This window comes from Adiantum capillus-veneris, chromosome 29 (genome assembly GCF_014529385.1).
Source record: "Adiantum capillus-veneris isolate H3 chromosome 29, ASM1452938v2, whole genome shotgun sequence".
Lineage (NCBI taxonomy): Eukaryota > Viridiplantae > Streptophyta > Polypodiopsida > Polypodiales > Pteridaceae > Adiantum > Adiantum capillus-veneris.
Genome location: NC_140959.1, coordinates 53,653,163 through 53,671,377, shown reverse-complemented (window position 1 = coordinate 53,671,377; position 18,215 = coordinate 53,653,163). Strand labels below are relative to the sequence as shown.

The 18,215-nt window shown below is 46.7% G+C and overlaps 1 protein-coding gene across 1 annotated transcript in view; it reads left to right on the top strand.

Moving 5' to 3' along the window:
- Positions 1 to 536: 536 nt before the first annotated feature.
- The window catches only part of LOC147419207 (Haloacid dehalogenase-like hydrolase (HAD) superfamily protein), a 57,953-nt gene continuing 40,274 nt past the window's right edge, over positions 537 to 18,215 (top strand). The window contains exon 1 of the mRNA XM_086505472.1: positions 537 to 786. Within this exon, the coding sequence (XP_086361598.1) occupies positions 764 to 786 (23 nt within the window). The 5' untranslated portion in view covers positions 537 to 763. The remainder of the gene's footprint in view (positions 787 to 18,215) is intronic.

Here is an 18,215-nt window from a genome sequence, read left to right as displayed (position 1 = left end):
GAGAGAGAGAGAGAGAGAGAGAGAGAGACGGTTGGCATGCTAGAAATATAACTACTCCAGGCCCTACAAATTTGCTCAGTTGCAAAGCCTACAAGTTCCAAAAACTTGCAACCTATTCAATATTTTCTTTTTGTAAAGAAAGAAGCAAGCGGCAAGCCTGCAAGCAACAATCATGGAAACATGATGGTGGAATGTTGTCTTCTTCAAGCATTTCTGGGTTGTATGAGGAAACCATAAATTCTCATGAAGGCCAAGGTGTTGACACATGGCAACACCTCAATCGGAATCCCTTTAGCCATATTGTTATAAATATTGATAATGTACATATAGCTTACATCTATTTCACCTTTGGAATTAAAGAAAATAGTACTTAATGACCTGAAGGTACTAAATACAAACTTGAAAAGAAACAAAGATCAACCAAATCTTCAATATATTCGTGAAGTTGAGGTGGTAATGTGTCTCTAAGTAAGAATACCTTCATTCTTTGTGTCAGACCAAGGCAACATGACAAGAGTTCAATGCCATATGAAAAATTGATGGTAATCAAACAAATCGACATACCAAGATTTCTTCAACCCAGTCATGGCTACACATCCTACAAGCCCTTTAAGGCCAAACCATCTCCAATTGTTGAAGGGCCATTGTAGAGTCTGGGGCCTTCGCTACATATCTCTTGGACTAGTCTTCACGGTCGATCAAATTCCTGGACAGTGACAATGCGAGCAACTTAAAATATTTCGCAAGCTCGAAGGAAGGCCTAATGAGCGTCTGCGGGCTACGTAGGTGGGTCTCTCTCTCTCTCTCTCTCTCTCTCACACACACACACACACACACACACACACACACACACACACACACACACTCACACACACACAGAGACACATCATTTTTTTTTGTAAATCTGTTTGATTAATTTACTACTGGGAAATCTCAAAGCGCACCAAAAGGATCAAATACAAGGGAAAGAACACTTCACAGAAGTGTTCGGCTGTACAATATGGCTAAAAGAATTCATAGGAAAGCTGATGTATGTATCTTTACGGTAATTTCACGAGGCGAACCGTAAAGATTGCCTAAGAGAAAGCTTGAAAAACGGGAAGGGATCTCCATTAATGCAACGGAACATATAGCCATTACGGTGTTGCCATAGACTCAAAATCTGACCTAAGAGAAAGCTTGAAGAACGGGAAGGGATCTCCATTAATGCAATGGAACATATAGCCATTACGCTGTTGCCATAGACCCAAAATCTGACCCACATGAAGAAGACTGCGAAGCGTTGCAATGCCGAAAAGAAAATGCCAAATGCTAAAAACGGTTTATGGAAAACCATCGTTGGGAAACGAAACCGCATGCATGCCGATACGCGGCGAAGGAAAACTCTAGTAATGCAACAATCCCACAACAAGTGACAAACATTCTCTTTTGCAGCCGAACAACGGACATAAGAAGAAGGGCTGTCCTAAGAAAAGTGCCCACCAGGAGCACACCAAGCAAACAATGCCAAAGAAGCAACCGCTCCTTCAAAGACAAATGGCTTTTCCACAAGGTAGACAAAAGCTTCCTCCACTAGACATCAGATATATGCATGTGCCAAAGAGCATTACAGTGAATCGTAATCAGCAAGCCAAGGTTGCGGTAGAAGAAGAGCATAAACTCGACTGGCAAAATATCTTGAAAGGGCGTTTCCCGAAGATTCCAATTAGACATGCGATCACTATGAGGCAAAGGTGAAGTGGGTAAAAAATCAACCGCCATATTTGTTGCAGTTCTCTCCAAAATTGACAACTGCATCCACCACATCCTCAACCACCCGAATGCCACGACAAGAGAGGAAGTATGCTTGGCAAGGCGAGCGGTCAACCAAAGTAAGGGAGAAAGCTCGACTCCAATGAAGACTCTCCAAACGAAGCGAATTTCCTTCCCGCCGAGCATTCCACGATAGATGAATCGTAACCTCTTTCCAAGCAGAGAGCAAAGTGGAAGCAAGAGGACATCCAAGAATATGCCCATCCATCTTACCAAATAGAACCTCCCAAATAGATGTTTGCAAGTGGACAAGGTAAGAGGATATAATCCTTCATGCTTTCAAGCATGTCAATGGCCATTCATACTTCCCCACTTAGGGATAGAAATATGTCTAATCAATCATGGTTTTGTAAGTACAAGAACACATGTCCGGTTATGTAATCTTTCAATCGGAAAGACAATATATGTAATCTTTCATAAATTCCTTTGATTCGTATTCAAAAGCTGATGACAAAGATGCATGTGAGCAAGCAGTGGGAAAATAATGTCAGCAATCATGTCTCAAAAAACCTCATGAGTAAGATAGGCATTGTTAACATGCAACAAACATTTCCGAGGATGAAGCCTATCACAAAGAGACCACCCAAAGTACAAAGACAACAAAATAGGGTAATGGTCCGATAATTGTAGGGTGTAATCTATCCTCATATCACATGCAAAATCTTCATACTGTTGCCCATTAAGCAAGTACCAACGATCCAACCTTGCTCGATAAGTAGAATGAGCAACATGCTGAAAGGTAAATCGAGAAGCAGTTGGATGCAAATAGCGCAATAGATCAGTCATCCGAGCAGAGACAAAGAGATATCCCAATCTTGCCTTTCCACAAGTAACATGTGCAAATTGCCTTTGGTACTATCATTCGTGTCAGGGGCATTATTAAAATCACCGCAGAGAAATGCATTAGAGGTCCAAGGGTGAGAAGAGATATCTCGCCATAAAGCAGCTCTTTGCCCAGAGGTTGTATATGCATAAATGCTTCCAAATTCATACACTTCACCATTTGCACAACCATCCACCGGCCATACGGATCGTTATGTAATAAAACAGGCTGAAGCTCATGACGAACTAGAATCAATAAACCCGAGAAATCTTGCAAAATAGCGAACGCAATCCAATAACCGGCAAAATAAGAACACTAACCAACAAACTCATGCTGATTATGTTCTTGCAAAACAACTATGTCTGCCCTACATGTATGTACATAGTGCTAGGTCAGTTTCCATTTATCAAGGTTACAGAACCCGCACACATTGTATGAGATGCATTTAATGTGACTATGCATTGGGAATCATATGTACAAGAGGCAACAACAAACATAGGAATCAAGTAGAGGTGCCCATCACCTCACCACAACCCCCCCCCAACACACACACACACACACACACACTCTTTTTGTAAATCTTTTTTAATTAATTTACAAGTGGAAAACCTCAAAGTGAGGAAAAAGCATCAGAAAGATCAGATACAAAGGAAGAACACAGAGGTGTTTGCAATGTGAAGGCTCTAAAAGCAAACATAGGAGACTTGTAGGATATCCGGGGATATGTCCCCAACAACAAGGGCAAAATGGAAGGATTGCCTAAGCGAAATTTTGAAAGATAAAAAGGGAAGAACACAAAAGTGTTCGCAATGTGAAGGCTCTAAAAGCAAACAGAGGAGACCTGTAGGATATCCGGGATATGTCCCCAACATCAAGGGCAGTATGTAAGGATTACGAGCTAGTAAAAGTTATATACATTTTTTGTCTCTCCCAGAGAGCTCATTGCTGCTGTCCTGCCTCCACCCTGCGTAGCTCGCGTTGCCTCCCCATCACCCCAACCTCCTTCCCGTTGCCCTTCGCTGCAGTCCCCCCCCTCGCGCTCCAACCCCACCCCCGCGTTTGCTTCCTCACCCCCCCCACTCGCTGCCCTGCCACCTTGCGCTAGCCCCGCTCGTTGCCTCCAACCTCCCCCCGTTTCTTCCTCGTGCAGCCCTCCCCGGTGCCTTCGGTGTCTGCTGGAGCCTCGGCCTTGAGGGCTTGTCCTTCACCGTCGGAGTTCTCTTGGAAGTCGTTTGGTTCTCTTCATCTGCAAAATTCACAACAGTAGACACAAATGGAGGCTCATGCTCCGTCCTAGAGAGACTCTCCAGAAGCCCCCTCGCCCGACCCTGCAGAGCCCACCATCCGACTTGCTCTCTCGCCGACAGAGCAAGCGAGCCTAGCCGCAGAGGTGGTGCGCCTCCAAGCGACCTCCGTCATCTGCAAGATCATCGACACCTGACCTAGCAGAGGAGAGGTGCGTGATCTCCTCCAGGCCCGCCTTTTAGCAGAGGTGGGCAAGATCCTCGACGTTCAGCTTCTTGGGCGTGGCTACCACCAAGTTTGAGACTCCCGAGATGTTTTCCAAGGTCATTGTGATGAGCCCCTTGGCCATCCGAGCAGTTCGGGCTCACTTTCGACAGTGGCGCCATGGTTTTGATCCAGCTACCGACATTCTTGTCGAGGAGGCAGACCTTCCCATCTCAGTCTGCTTCCCCGACCTCAGGAGGGAGTACCTTCCGCTCCTTTTCAGGATAGGCTTAGAGATTGGGACTGTCGTGGAGACACCTCGCACAACAGCCTCTGTAGCTGCCAAGGCAGTTGGCATTCCCATAGTACGTGTTCTGGTTCGGGACACCCACACCCTCCCGAAGGTCATCCTACTACCTCGGGTGAGTGGCGGTGGTTTTGCCAGAGCGTGGAGTATTCGTGTCTCTCGAATCAGTGTTTCATTTGTCGTCAAATGGGCCATCTTGCAAAGGCCTGTCCACAGAGGAGGCCCCGACCTTCACCTCAGGCTCAGCCACATCCTCCAAGGGCTGGTCAACAGTAGCAGACAGAGTCATAGGGTACTCAGGCAGATTCACCCTCCGAGCCTGGGACTCAGGCAGAGGAGGGCTGGCAGCAAGTTCGTGGTCGGCGTCACCACGTCAGCCTCCAAGGGCTGGTCAACAGTAGCAGACAGAGTCATAGGGTACTCAGGCAGATTCACCCTCCGAGCCTGGGACTCAGGCAGAGGAGGGTTGGCAGCAAGTTCGTGGTCGGCGTCGACAGGGGTCACCACGTCAGCCTGGCCCTCAAGGTGGTCGCCAAGCTTCAGGCCAGTAGCTGTGGGTTCCCATAGGGAACCGTTTCGACCCTCTTTAGCAAGGCGAGGTCGTAGCTTCACCCTCCACCTCAGCCTCACCTTCGACATCCCCCCCCCCCCCCCCCCGAGTTCCCCTCCCCTCCTCCCCCCCGCCTCCTTCCTCCTCCCCCCAAAATCGATTAAGAGAGGCGAATTTGACTTCATTGTGAGCCTAGAGTATATGTGTGAGTAGTGGGTGCAGGTTTACAGCTTTAATGGAAAGCTTGCCTTCTCCTTTGTCTTATGTAGCACGATGATTCCGCTCTCGTGCACTTCTCTCCCCTTTTGAATATACAATCGTGATGCCCGGGCAAGGGCTATTCATACGTATCTACAGTTTTGTGGGTTTATGCGCGATTCCTGAGGCAAGAGCCTCTTGCAAAGGTACCGGATTAGCTGATTACTAATCCCCAGCAAGTACAAGTCAATTCAGAGAGTTTTCTCGCGATAAACCTCGTTCGAATCACAAGGCAAGTAGCCCTACAAGTGCGGGGACTTGAGGGCTTGCTACGGATGCAACCGGCACGTGAAACAGAGCCCAAAACAGAGAATTATAGCTTGTTGTAATTTTCTATAGGTTTAGGGTTTCAACTTTTTTATGCCAAAAAGTCCCACGAGCTTCCGGGAAGCTAGGGAACTATGAAATAGTGTTCCAGTGCATTTTAGGGGCAGAAAACACAGATTTCAGCGTGCTGTATTTTCTCTCGAGGCTTTCCAAAGTGCTCTAATGCACGTGGGAAGTCACCTAGTGCCTGGGGATTTTGTCTGTGAAGCCTTCTACAGTCGTTATGCTACCGAAAGTGGGCTAGAGTAGGCCATTTTTAGCCCAATTAAAGTGGGAAAGCACGTAGGAGGTTACTGGTTTTCCCCAAAGTTCAATTGCAATAAAGAAATACCGAAAGGGGCCCAACCTTTGGGGCCAACGCAGTGTCACTGTCTACTAGGGAGCACTCTAGCTGCCAAGTCGTGATTTGTTTTGAAGTATTGAATTCTAGTCACAGGTTTGTTCATGAAGTTCCTTTGTGCTGTAAAGTTAATCAATGTAAAGATTGGGTGAGAGCCAAAGTCTACCGCCCTTTAGTGAGTCTATGGGCCGTTTTCATGGTTGTCGCCTGGACAACATCACTTTTTCCTTAAGAAGTGAGCCTTTGTCAAACTGAAAGAAAGACGACACGGGGAGTGGCGAAGTTCCACCCCAGAGAGTATTGGCCCTAAACCTTGGCGCCCCTTTTGGTATCTCTTTATATTACTTGAACTTAGTACAATGCCGGTACTCGCGCTCTGCACCTTCACACTAAAGCGTGCCAGAAGACTCAACCGTGTGCACTTATTTATAGGCCCTTGGCCTTGAAAAGCAGTTTACATGAAAAGCTTGAAACTCAAAAGCAACTGGCCCAAAAGCTGGCACTGAAAATCAGCCAGCATAATCACAGAAATCCGTACAGGTTGCCACGTCACCATAGTCAACGTGAAACGTGGAAATCCGTACGGGTTGCTGCCACATCATCAGCTGAATACGCAAGTCCTTCCGTGTGTGTGGGAGTCCTGTTTTATTTATTCTCTTTAGGTCACTTGGGCCCCATCGGACGGGGTCCCATAAGTTGGCGGGAACTTCTTTAAAAATAGACCCACTCGGCGAGGATCTGTAAGTTGGTGAGAACTTCAACTTCTTCTGCTGTTGCTAGGGTTTAGGCCCCTCGGCCAGGATCTGCAAGCTGGCTCCGTTCTTCCGTTCTTCAGTGGCTTGACATGTTAGCAATTTGTGACAGCCTTGGTCTGTTTTGGGCAAAGACACAAAGCACGAGAACTTGGAATTACACTATGGCTGACACGACGGATGACACCGGAGAAGAAGGTTCCTCTTCACACGATAGACAGGCTGTTCCTCTAGTGTTCGAGGTTGGCGAGAGTTCACGGCCACCATTGTGTGTACCTTTTGTTGATGTGAATGTTCCACAAGTTCAAGGGTTTATGGCTCGGCAACAAGACGAGGATGCGTTTAGGACATGGTTGTTGCTGTGAATGTGTTTTCTCGATTGGTGGAGAATCGTAGTATGGAATTTCTGCAAGCTCCACCAGCGTCACAACAAACAAGGAAACTTTCTCATGCAGTAGAGCCTGTTGAGGCTCAAGCCAAGGTCCATATGCCTTCGAGCAGGGAAGGGAGCACTCGCATGTTGCAGAGTCAGTTGGGGCTCCAAGACAATTTCTTTTTGTCCACGAACAGGTGGCTAGGACGCCAATTCCACAGGCTATGCCAGTTCAGCCAGCCACCTTTCAAAGTCCAAATGTTGGATTAAATAGACAGGGAGTTAATTTTTAGGCTATGCATGAGGTTTTTTCACCACCCATGGTACATTCTGGGTATTTCGGGGGTGGATTGTTAGACTTACACTACTCTGCTGCTTCACAGGTCTAGGGCATACTTGCACGGCTAGTATGTCTCTGGGTTGGCCACCCATAGTCTAGGTTGTACATGGTCCGGCCGCCCGAGTTTGGGGCCGGGTGCTCACCTTGTCCGGGCGCCTCATATATTTCCATATAGCATTTTTCTTGCTGGTCGTTGGGGACTTTTATCAGGCCTTGCCCTACCTTCCCTTGGGCACCTATTTATAGGGCCAGGGGGGTACCCACTTCCGTCATATTGATTGTACTGAGGGTCTTCTTGCTCATGGTAGTCATGGGGGGACTGATTGCCCCCTCTTTACCATTCGTTTGTGTCTATTCTCTCTCTCTCTCTCTCTCTCTCTCTCTCTCTCTCTCTCTCTCTCTCTCTCTCTCACGTTTCCGCACACGCGCACTCTCACATGGTATCAGCGGCTTCAGGCTCTGCTTGTCCCAAGACGCTACATTGCATTAGGAACTTCTCCCAAGATTAGCAACAGCCATTGCTTTTTGCAATAACCAACAGATCAGCCAGCTATCTTTGCACTAACAGGGTGGCTCTATCACCTGGACAACATCCATCGCGACGGATGTTCAGCCATACCTGCGTTTTTTGCAGATCAGGCCTAAAGTTTTGAATCAGGCTGCTAGCTCTACCTTTCTTGACATTTCTGTAGTCGGAAAATCCTCAGATCCACTTGTGTTCTTGGACAGCTTGCGTTTTTACACCTTGCTGCGTTTTTGCAGCTGAGGGGGCAACGCTCAGCTTTGCCCACCTGGATCTTGCCACACGACCACACGGCTTCGCATCCTGTGCGTTGCCGTCGAGCATCCTTTTCAGATCTACAGATTTCAGCCATACACCTGCTGTGTTTTCTCTGTTTTCAGCCCTCCGACGGCTGTGCACACAGAGATAAACCCTCACCCTCTGCACCGCTTCGGACCTTGCTGGGAGCGTACGAGCACGCTGAAAATCGCTGGACAGCAGCGTTTTTAACATCTGGCTGAAACTGGCCTGTTCAATCCAAAAAGGGCGGTAGACTTTACTTTAAACCTTGATTTAGCTTTCACCCATTATTAGTCGTCTATTATACCTGCGCTATAGTGACACAAGAGAGGGGAATGGGATACAGATGCTAGAATGCACCTGTATGAGAAGACTGACACCAGATTGGCCCCTAACTTAGCGCCCCTTTCGGTATTTCTTTATTGTTCAAAAGAGGGAATAAACGTTGTGAATCCCACAAGCTGCCCCGCACAAACTCGGCTGAATTTTCACTGTTCCAGCCCGATTTTGGCAACATAACTGTACTAGGACACTTCACAGTCAGTATTCTCACGCATTGATTGACTTTCCCGACGCATACAGGCACTTTGCAAAACCTGGCGAGAATCTGCAGCACGCTGAATTCTCTGTTTTCAGCCCTGAAAATGCGTCAGATCGCCTGTACAGCGGTCCCCTTGCGTCGCCGAACCTCCTGGGGGTATTAGGGTCCGTTTAGGGCCAAAACCCTAAACCTGCAAAAAATACACAGCAGGCTGTAATTCACTGTTTCGGGCTCCGTTTCGCGTGCCGGTCGCATCCGTAGCAAGTCCTCGAGCTCCCGCACCTGTAGGGCTACTTGCCCTTTGAATCAGACGAGATTTCTGGTGTGAAACCTCTCCGAATTCACCTGTACCTGCGGGGGGATTAGCCGCTAGCTAATCCAGTACCTGTGCAAGAGGCTCTTGCCTCGGCAATCGCGCATGAACCCACACAACTGTACATTGGTCAAATGAAGAGCCCACTAGAGGGGCATAACATACTGCCAAAGGGGAGAGAGAGGGCAGTGCGTAGCGTGCAGGGCATCACTCCTGGCACCGCACTGTACATAGGAGGGAAAGCAAGCACTCCATAGCTCTTAACCTGTGACAAATTCTGAAAATCAGCCTCCTCTCTCATTTTAGGCGCCCCCTCTCTGGCCAGGAGTAGCAGAATGCTCACAGAGTGCCACATGGCACATTTTCCGACTTTGGGCATTCCCGGCTAAAAATATCTCAACTGGTGCGTCAGTTGACTTTGCAGCAGAGCAAGAAAATGTTCCCTTTGTCATTCTGGAGGTAATGACGTCAACACATTTTCAGGTCCCAAAATAGCAGTTCCCTAAATTTTAGGAGATGCTGCCATTGTATCTTTCTAGGTCATCCGACCCTCTTTACACTGCGGCCACATCCAGAACTGAAATGTAGCCTCTGTAGCAAAGGATTCCACTTTGGCTAGTCAATGACCCCACTTGGCTAACCATAGTCCTTGTCCAACCTTAGTGCTCTCTTGCCCTCAGGCCTGGACTCCCTCTGGACAGTTCCACACTAGCTATGCAATGCAGGTCAGTTAGATTTCCCGAGGGGTGTTTCCAAAAAGTGAAAGTAAATAGATAATAAGAAAGAAATCAACAAAAAGGATAGATAGTAGTCACACGCTGGTGACATACCCCCCTCTTGAAATCTCAAACGTCCTCGTTTGCATCTATGTCGTACATGCTTACTGTCAACACTGATGTATGCAACACCCGTCGACACATATACGACACATACATGCTCATTGTCAACCCTGGTGTATTCAACACCTCGTCGACGCATGTATTGCCTGCGTGTGAACCCTGTCCCAATGACATAATGGTAGCTTCGCACTCTGCCATTGCTGTGAGTCACTAACTTTCCAACGACAAAATGGTAGCTGCACATTTTGCCACTGTCTTATAGTACACGTTGGATCCCGTAACACTTTCGAGCATACCCAAACCGACAGTTTAAGAATGCAGTTACACATGTACTCTTTAATAGAAGCAACTACTGTATCCTTGACAAATTGACAAGAAATACTCACTTCTATAGCACTAACCAAACTTTTGAACATTCCATAAGAGCAATTGCCAAACTGACAATCTGTACAACTCTAACATTCATGTAACAGGTATTTCATTTGAGCTCACTTTAAATACCATGTACATCATTTGTTTCAGAAGCCATTGTCACACTGACAATCCATGTAGCTCTGAATCTCATGGGGTCAAGGTAGGTTGCAAACCGAAGGCTTCAAGGTAAAGTGATAACACAGTTGGTGACTCTGCAAGTTCACCTTCTTCCATCCACTTAGCATCCATTGGTGGATAGTTTCTGAACTTTACCAAGTAACGCCTAGCAACCTTGCCTTTCACTTTCCTTTCTTTGTGTGCCAAAATCTGTTCAAGGACCAAGATCTCGTCAAGTTCCTCGACTTCCGGCTGATCTTCAGTTGGCATATCTTCTGGCACATCACCCACATAGGGTCTGAGAAGACTCACATGAAACGCATTGTGAATCTTCCAACTGTCAGGCAATTTCAGCCTATATGCAACATCACTGATTATGTCGCATACTTGAAAAGGCCCATAGTAACGCATGCTGAGCTTTGGAAATAGTCTTTCCTTGCCCTTCATCTTCTTTAACCTTGCCTTTTCAAAGCGTAAAAGCACCCAATCACCAAGTGAATATACCACTTCACGACGGTGACGATCAGCTGCTTTCTTTTGCTTTGCCTGAGTCTTTTTCAAGGCCACTTTGACCTTCTTGTACATTTCATCCATGTCCTGAACATACTTATCTGCTTCAAATATCTTGTCCTTTGTATGCAGTATGGGAGGAACTTTCTTGCCACCTTCAACTATCTCAAAAGGTGCCTTGCCAGTTGATGAATGCACTGTATTATTGTATGCATACTCCACCAATGGCAAATACTGCTCCCACTTTCCTTTATGCTCTGACACATAACACTTCAGCAGATCTAGGACAGTAGAATTTGCCTCTTCTGACTGCCCATCTGTTTGAGGATGAAATGACGAAGAGAATTTGAGCGTTGTGCCCATATTCTCAAACAAGCCTCTCCAGAACAAACTTGTCATGCATGGATCACGGTCGCTAACAATTGACTGTGGCATGCCATGATACTTGAAAATATTTCTCATAAACAAGCGTGCCATCTGATCTGGCTTTATCTTCCTCCTGACAGGAATAAAATGAGCCTGTTTGTTGAATCTGCAAATAATGGTCCAAATACCATCGTTTCCTGTCTGCGTTCTAGGAAGATCAAAGATAAAATCCATAGCAATACTTTCCCATGGTTTATCTGGAATAGGTAGTGGTTGCAATAACCCTGGTGCCTTTTGCCTGTCAAACTTGACCTTTTGGCATATTAGGCATTCTCGCACAAAGGTATCCACATCCCTTCTCAATGTAGGCCAATAGAAGAATGTCTCAACCGCTTTAACTGTAGCATCGATACCACGATGCCCTGCATACGGTGGGACATGACTCTCTTCCATCACTTTGCATCGCAATGGCTTTGTGACACAATCTGCCATGCATCATCATGAACCCATCTTTGAGAAGATAGTGTTCATGACGTTGTCCATCCATTAGTTGCTCGAAGACCCTTGCAAAATCTTCATCATTTGCATACTGTTCTCTCATATCATCAAGTTCATGATGATAAGGAATTGACACAGCTGAAATTTGTGGCTTCCTTGACAAGGCATCAGCCACAACGTTCTTCTTGCCTTCCACATGCACAATCTGAAAATGGAACATGGACAAGATATTTGCCCATCGCATATGCTTCTCAGATAACTTTGTCTGTGTCAAGAAGTACCGCAAGGTCTGATGGTCCGTTTGGACAACAAAGTCTGCACCTAGCAGGTAGTGTTTCCAACTTAAGAGCGCATGAATCACAGCCAGTAACTCTTTCTCATAGACCTGCATGGTCATCTCTGGCCCTTGCAAAATTCTGCTCTCATAGGCTACTACCCTGCCATCTTGCATTAGCACTGCACCAATGCTACTACCACAGGCGTCACACTGGACCACAAATGACTTCCTAAGATCTGGCAACACAATGACTGGATCCGAAGTCATCTTTTCCTTTAAGAGATTAAAAGTTGAAATCTCTTTCTGTGTCCATCTAAAGGTGACTGCCTTCTTTTGAAGAGCATGTAAAGGTGAAGCAATCTCAGCGAAATTTTGGATAAACCTTCTGTAATAGGAGCATAGTCCCAAGAAACTTTGGACATCATGCACCGTCTTCAAATTTGGCCATGACTTGATCCCTTCAACTTTTGCAAGATCCATTCTGACACCATCCTTTGAGACAATGTGTCCCAGAAAGTGAATCTCTTCCAGAAAAAACTCACTTTTCTTTGCATTGATGAGCAACCTATGACTGCGTAGCTCTTTGAACACAATGGCCAAGTGATGCCTATGCTCCTCTTCATTCTTTGAGTAGACTATCATGTCATCAAAGAATGTACCAACAAACTGCTGGTGTGGACGGAAAATTCTGTCTATCATCCTATTGAACGTAGCAGGAGCATTTGTGAGACCAAAGGGCATCACTAAAAATTCGTAAAGGCCAAACGTTGTTCTAAAAGCAGTCTTGTGCACATCCTCTGATCTAATGCGGATCTGATGGTACCCACTCTTTAGATCTATCCTGCTAAACATAGCTGCTCCTTCTAATTTGTCCATAATATCATCAATTCTAGGTATAGGGAACCTATTCTTGATGGTATTCTTGTTCAGTGCATGGTAGTCGATGCACATACGCCATGAGCTATCCTTTTTCTACACCAACAACACTGGAGAACAGAATGGAGATGAACTGGGCTGAATCAGCCCCTTTTCTAACAGCTCTTGTACTTGGCCCAGTATCTCTTTCTGCTGAGCCGCACTAACCCTGTACGGAGGCTTATTTGGTGGGCTACTGCCTGGCACCAAATCTATCGCATGGTCCTCGGGTCTCTTTGGCGGTAATTGAGACGGTAATGAATCGGAAAAACAGTCACTGTACTGTTGTAAAAACATTGACCTTTCTTTATCTAGCACAGATAAATTTGATTCATCACAATCTTACACTTCACGTGCAAAAACCAAGTACGCAGAAAGATGCTTTTTCATTACAGAAGTAATAGCAGAAGCTGATACAGTGGGAATAGACTCCCCTTTAAGCTTTACATCCAGAATGTGAGTCTTTCCCCTGCTCTGTACAGTGATCTTTTTGTTGTAGGCATCCATGATTCCCTGTACACGAAACAACCAAGGAATACCTAACAAATCACATCCGTCCAGTGGCATGATGTAAAATTCTTCAGCATCTACATAGGACTGGATATGTAGGCGCAATTTTCCAATGATGGGTGTCACAGCCTCTGTATGGCCAGGACATGCCAAACCTGCCTCTGCTGTATACCCCATCTCTTCAGGTCTGATTCCCAATTTTGAAGCCAATTCTGGGGAAATGAAGTTTACTTTGGCACTTGGATCAAAGAAGATAAGCACTGTTTGATCCCTGACCTTTCCCCATGCTCTGCAAAGCTCACTTGCATCTGAATTTGGCTTGTCGCCCACCATATCTGGCACTAGACCAGCCATGGGCTTCTTTCCTTTCCTGTCCTCCTTGTCTTCAGAATCAGCTGGCCTTTTCTTTGTAGGACAGTTGTAAGCAATGTGGCCAGGCTGCTCACATATAAAGCATTTGTTCTCTGTCCTCAGGACCTTCTTTTGCTCTTCTGACTTGCGAGGAAAACGTCTTTTCCATTTCTTTGCTGGTCCCTTTTCTGATTTAGCCGTAGCTTTATCTTTCCCTGCGTTGGCCGACTCCTGAGTCCCTTTAGGAGCCTCATTGGGAACGTGCTTCTTGGCTGAATTTTTCTTGCTTGATCCTGCCTTGACGCCAGTGTTAAATTCACAATCTTCTCCCTTGAGCAAACCATTGCCAGTGTTTGCTACCTCGATGAGCTGCGTCAAAGTAGTGACTTTTGTCTTCGTACAGTACTTTATCAGTCCTTTAGGTATGCCACAACAGTATTTTTCAATCTGTTCTGTCAATGGCACAAACCTATAGGAAGTTACTGGAAGTAGAGCTTTCCAAAACTTCCGATTGTAATCATCCAGATTTCTGCAAGTGGCAGCATTAAGCTGGTGCCATTCTGTCATGACATCTGCTTCAAAGTCATCAGATAACCATGCTGCTGCAAAAATCTGCTTAAAGTAAATCCATGTGGACGGAGCTTGTCCTTGAAGCAATAAAGTTGTCCACCATTGTCCCGCATTCCCTGTCAAGAAAGTGGCTGCCTTGCGGACCTTTGAAGCCTCTGTAAAGTTTGCCCCTGCATAGGCCTTGTCAAATTGCTGGAGGAATGAGAGAGCCTTCTTCCTGTCATCAAACCCTGTAAAGGTCGTGAAGGACACACCTTTGCCACCTTCTTTGTACGGAGTTGGCCTCTCTAGCGGCGTTAAATTGTCATATGGAAGTGACTGAAACATGGGAACACTGTTAGGGTTCATCTGTGTTCCTTGGCCGCTATTAACTTGACCTGGAAACGCCATATTTGGCTGCTGATTTGTAATTCCAGCCATACCAAAATTTGCCTGTGGCATCCCAAATTGGCCCTGAGTGCTCTGAAACCCTGGTAGCATGCCCGTGACACTATACATGGGGTTAGGCATCATCGTTTGAGCACCCCCAAACACTGTTCCTGACGTGTAAAACTGATTTCTAGGTGCATGACCAGCCATGCTCTGGAATACCGATCCACCTCCAAAGTAGCCAGGGTGTACTGAAGGTGGTGGGAGCACTTGTTGCATAGCCTGTAGGTTGCTTCCCTGCCCATTAGAACCAGCTATAGGCTGCTGAAAGGTGGCGGGCTGAACTGGTACAGCCTGAAAGACTGGCATCTCAGCCACTTGTTCTTGCACCTTAGGCACAAGTTGTGGAGACTGCATGTTCTCTGTCAAGTGTACAGGTGTTTCCATTGACTGTGCGGTATGAATCACCTGTGCTCGAGCCTTAACAGGCTTTTGAATATGATCCAGTGACCCAACTTGCTGAGACGGAACAGGAGGTTGCAAAAAGGCTAAAAACCTCGGATTCTGCATTACTTGTGTGAACATAGCCACAGCAGTAGCCAACTGGGTCCTAAATATATCGTCATCTTGTCTGTGGTGGTCTTGAGGACTCACCCACTTCATGTGTCTGTTGACCCTGTGAAGAGGAAACCTCTTCAGTCACATCATCTGGTCTGTCAGCCATAATTGCAATTCCCTGTGTCTGGTCTATGATCCCCTGTGTCGTCAAGCCCAAAACTGACCAAGGCTCACTTCTATGGGAAAAAGTGATTTAATCCCGTCGATGGAACCATGAAACCGGCCTGTTCAATCCAAAAAGGGCGGTAGACTTTACTTTAAACCTTGATTTAGCTTTCACCCATTATTAGTCGTCTATTATACCTGCGCTATAGTGACACAAGAGAGGGGAATGGGATACAGATGCTAGAATGCACCTGTATGAGAAGACCGACACCAGATTGGCCCCTAACTTAGGTGCCCCTTTCGGTATTTCTTTATTTTTCAAAAGAGGGAATAAACGTTGTGAATCCCTACAAGCTGCCCCGCACAAACTCGGGTGAATTTCCACTGTTCCAGCCCGATTTCGGCAGCATAACTGTACTAGGACACTTCACAGTCAGTATTCCCACACATTGACTGACTTTCCCGACGCATACGGGCACTTTGCAAAACCTGGCGAGAATCTGCAGCACGCTGAATTCTCTGTTTTCAGCCCTGAAAATGCGCCAGATCGCCTGTACAGCGGTCCCCTTGCGTCGCCGAACCTCCTGGAGGTATTAGGGTCCGTTTAGGGCCAAAACCCTAAACCTGCAAAAATACACAGCAGGCTGTAATTCACTGTTTCGGGCTCCGTTTCGCGTGCCGGTGGCATCCGTAGCAAGTCCTCGAGCTCCCGCATTTGTAGGGCTACTTGCCCTTTGAATCGGACGGGATTTCTGACGTGAAACCTCTCCGAATTCACCTGTACCTGCGGGGGGATTAGCCGCTAGCTAATCCAGTACCTGTGCAAGAGGCTCTTGCCTCGGCAATCGCGCATGAACCCACACAACTGTACATTGGTCAAATGAAGAGCCCACTAGAGGGGCATAACATACTGCCAAAGGGGAGAGAGAGGGCAGTGCGTAGCGTGCAGGGCATCACTCCTGGCACCGCACTGTACATAGGAGGGAAAGCAAGCACTCCATAGCTCTTAACCTGTGACAAATTCTGAAAATCAGCCTCCTCTCTCATTTTAGGCGCCCCCTCTCTGGCCAGGAGTAGCAGAATGCTCACAGAGTGCCACATGGCACATTTTCCGACTTTGGGCATTCCCGGCTAAAAATATCTCAACTAGTGCGTCAGTTGACTTTGCAGCAGAGCAAGAAAATGTTCCCTTTGTCATTCTGGAGGTAATGACGTCAACACATTTTTCAGGTCCCAAAATAGCAGTTTCCTAAATTTTAGGAGATGCTACCATTGTATCTTTCTAGGTCATCCGACCCTCTATGTACATTGCGGCCACATCCAGAACTGAAATGTAGCCTCTGTAGCAAAGGATTCCACTTTGGCTAGTCAATGACCCCACTTGGCTAACCATAGTCCTTGTCCAACCTTAGTGCTCTCTTGCCCTCAGGCCCGGACTCCCTTTGGACAGTTCCACACTAGCTATGCAATGTAGGGTAGTTAGATTTCCCGAGGGGTGTTTCCAAAAAGTGAAAGTAAATAGATAATAAGAAAGAAATCAACAAAAAGGATAGATAGTAGTCACGCGCTGGTGACACCTGGCAGTTGCGTTTTTGGGTGGACATCAGCCTCTTGGCTTGTGTTTTTAGAGGATGAAGTTACCTTCTGCCAGGACACTATCCGGTGGTGGTCTATGCGGTCTCTCAGTGATTGCTGCAGTACACGGTATCTTCGACATCGGCTTGATCATCTACGGGCATACGATCCTTGGGAGATCCATTCATTCCAGCCATCATTTGGCGGTTGCACACTCTAGAGGGGGTGGTGACTTGTGGTTTGCTATGGACACACCTATGCACTCATCAGAGGAGTTCATACGAGATATGGCCATGCTCATGGCATATGGGATTCCAACATTCCCAGAGAAGACATCGCCATCTTTCATGGACAAACACTTACCACTTGACCTCGACACGTCAAATCACTTGCTTACATAGGAGCATCTACATGGACTTAGGGAGAGGATCTTGGATCTCTTCTTGGACAAGTTCATTGCTTGGATCTACAGACTAGAGTGGGACTTCAGTGCTTTGGACTCTCTTGGAGAGTTTACCCGCGAGATGCGGGAGATCAGGATGGTAGTGCAGTTGCTCTTCTACACTCGTGATCATTTGGATTGCTACCTTCAGAGTTGCTTACACTCACCCTCGGTAACCTTACAACAGACTTATCCCCCGACCTGGGCAGTAGGCCACTCCGTGCTCATTCACATTGAGAGCCACACAGAGTCGCGCTTTGGTGGCGTTGTTGGCGCGGATTCTTTTTTGGTTGACACTGGAGGACTGGAGGCAGGAGATACAGGCAAGACAGTGTAGACAGATTGTTTTGGCCTTTCCTCTTCTTAGAGGATCTTCATAGCGTAGACTTTTCAGTCTTGCTTCCCTACTTCTACAGGATGATCACGGTGCGACAGCTTGGTCTGACCACACCTCTTCTCAGAGGCCCTTCAAAGCGCAGACCGTTGAGTCTGGCTTTCCCCTCATCTTGGATTACCCTACCTACTGATAGGACACCATTCGGTGGTGGTCCGTGCGGTCTATTGGTGACTGCTGCAGCTTACGGTAGCTGCTACAGTGTAGAATATTTAGTCTGGCTTTCCTTGATTCGGAGGACGTTTACGACGCAAATTTCTACATCTGGTCTTCTTGGAGTTTTTCACAGCTTAGCCGCCTGGCCACACTGGGTTGCAGGTTCATGCATTGAAAGGCTTTTGATCATTCTCATGACGGT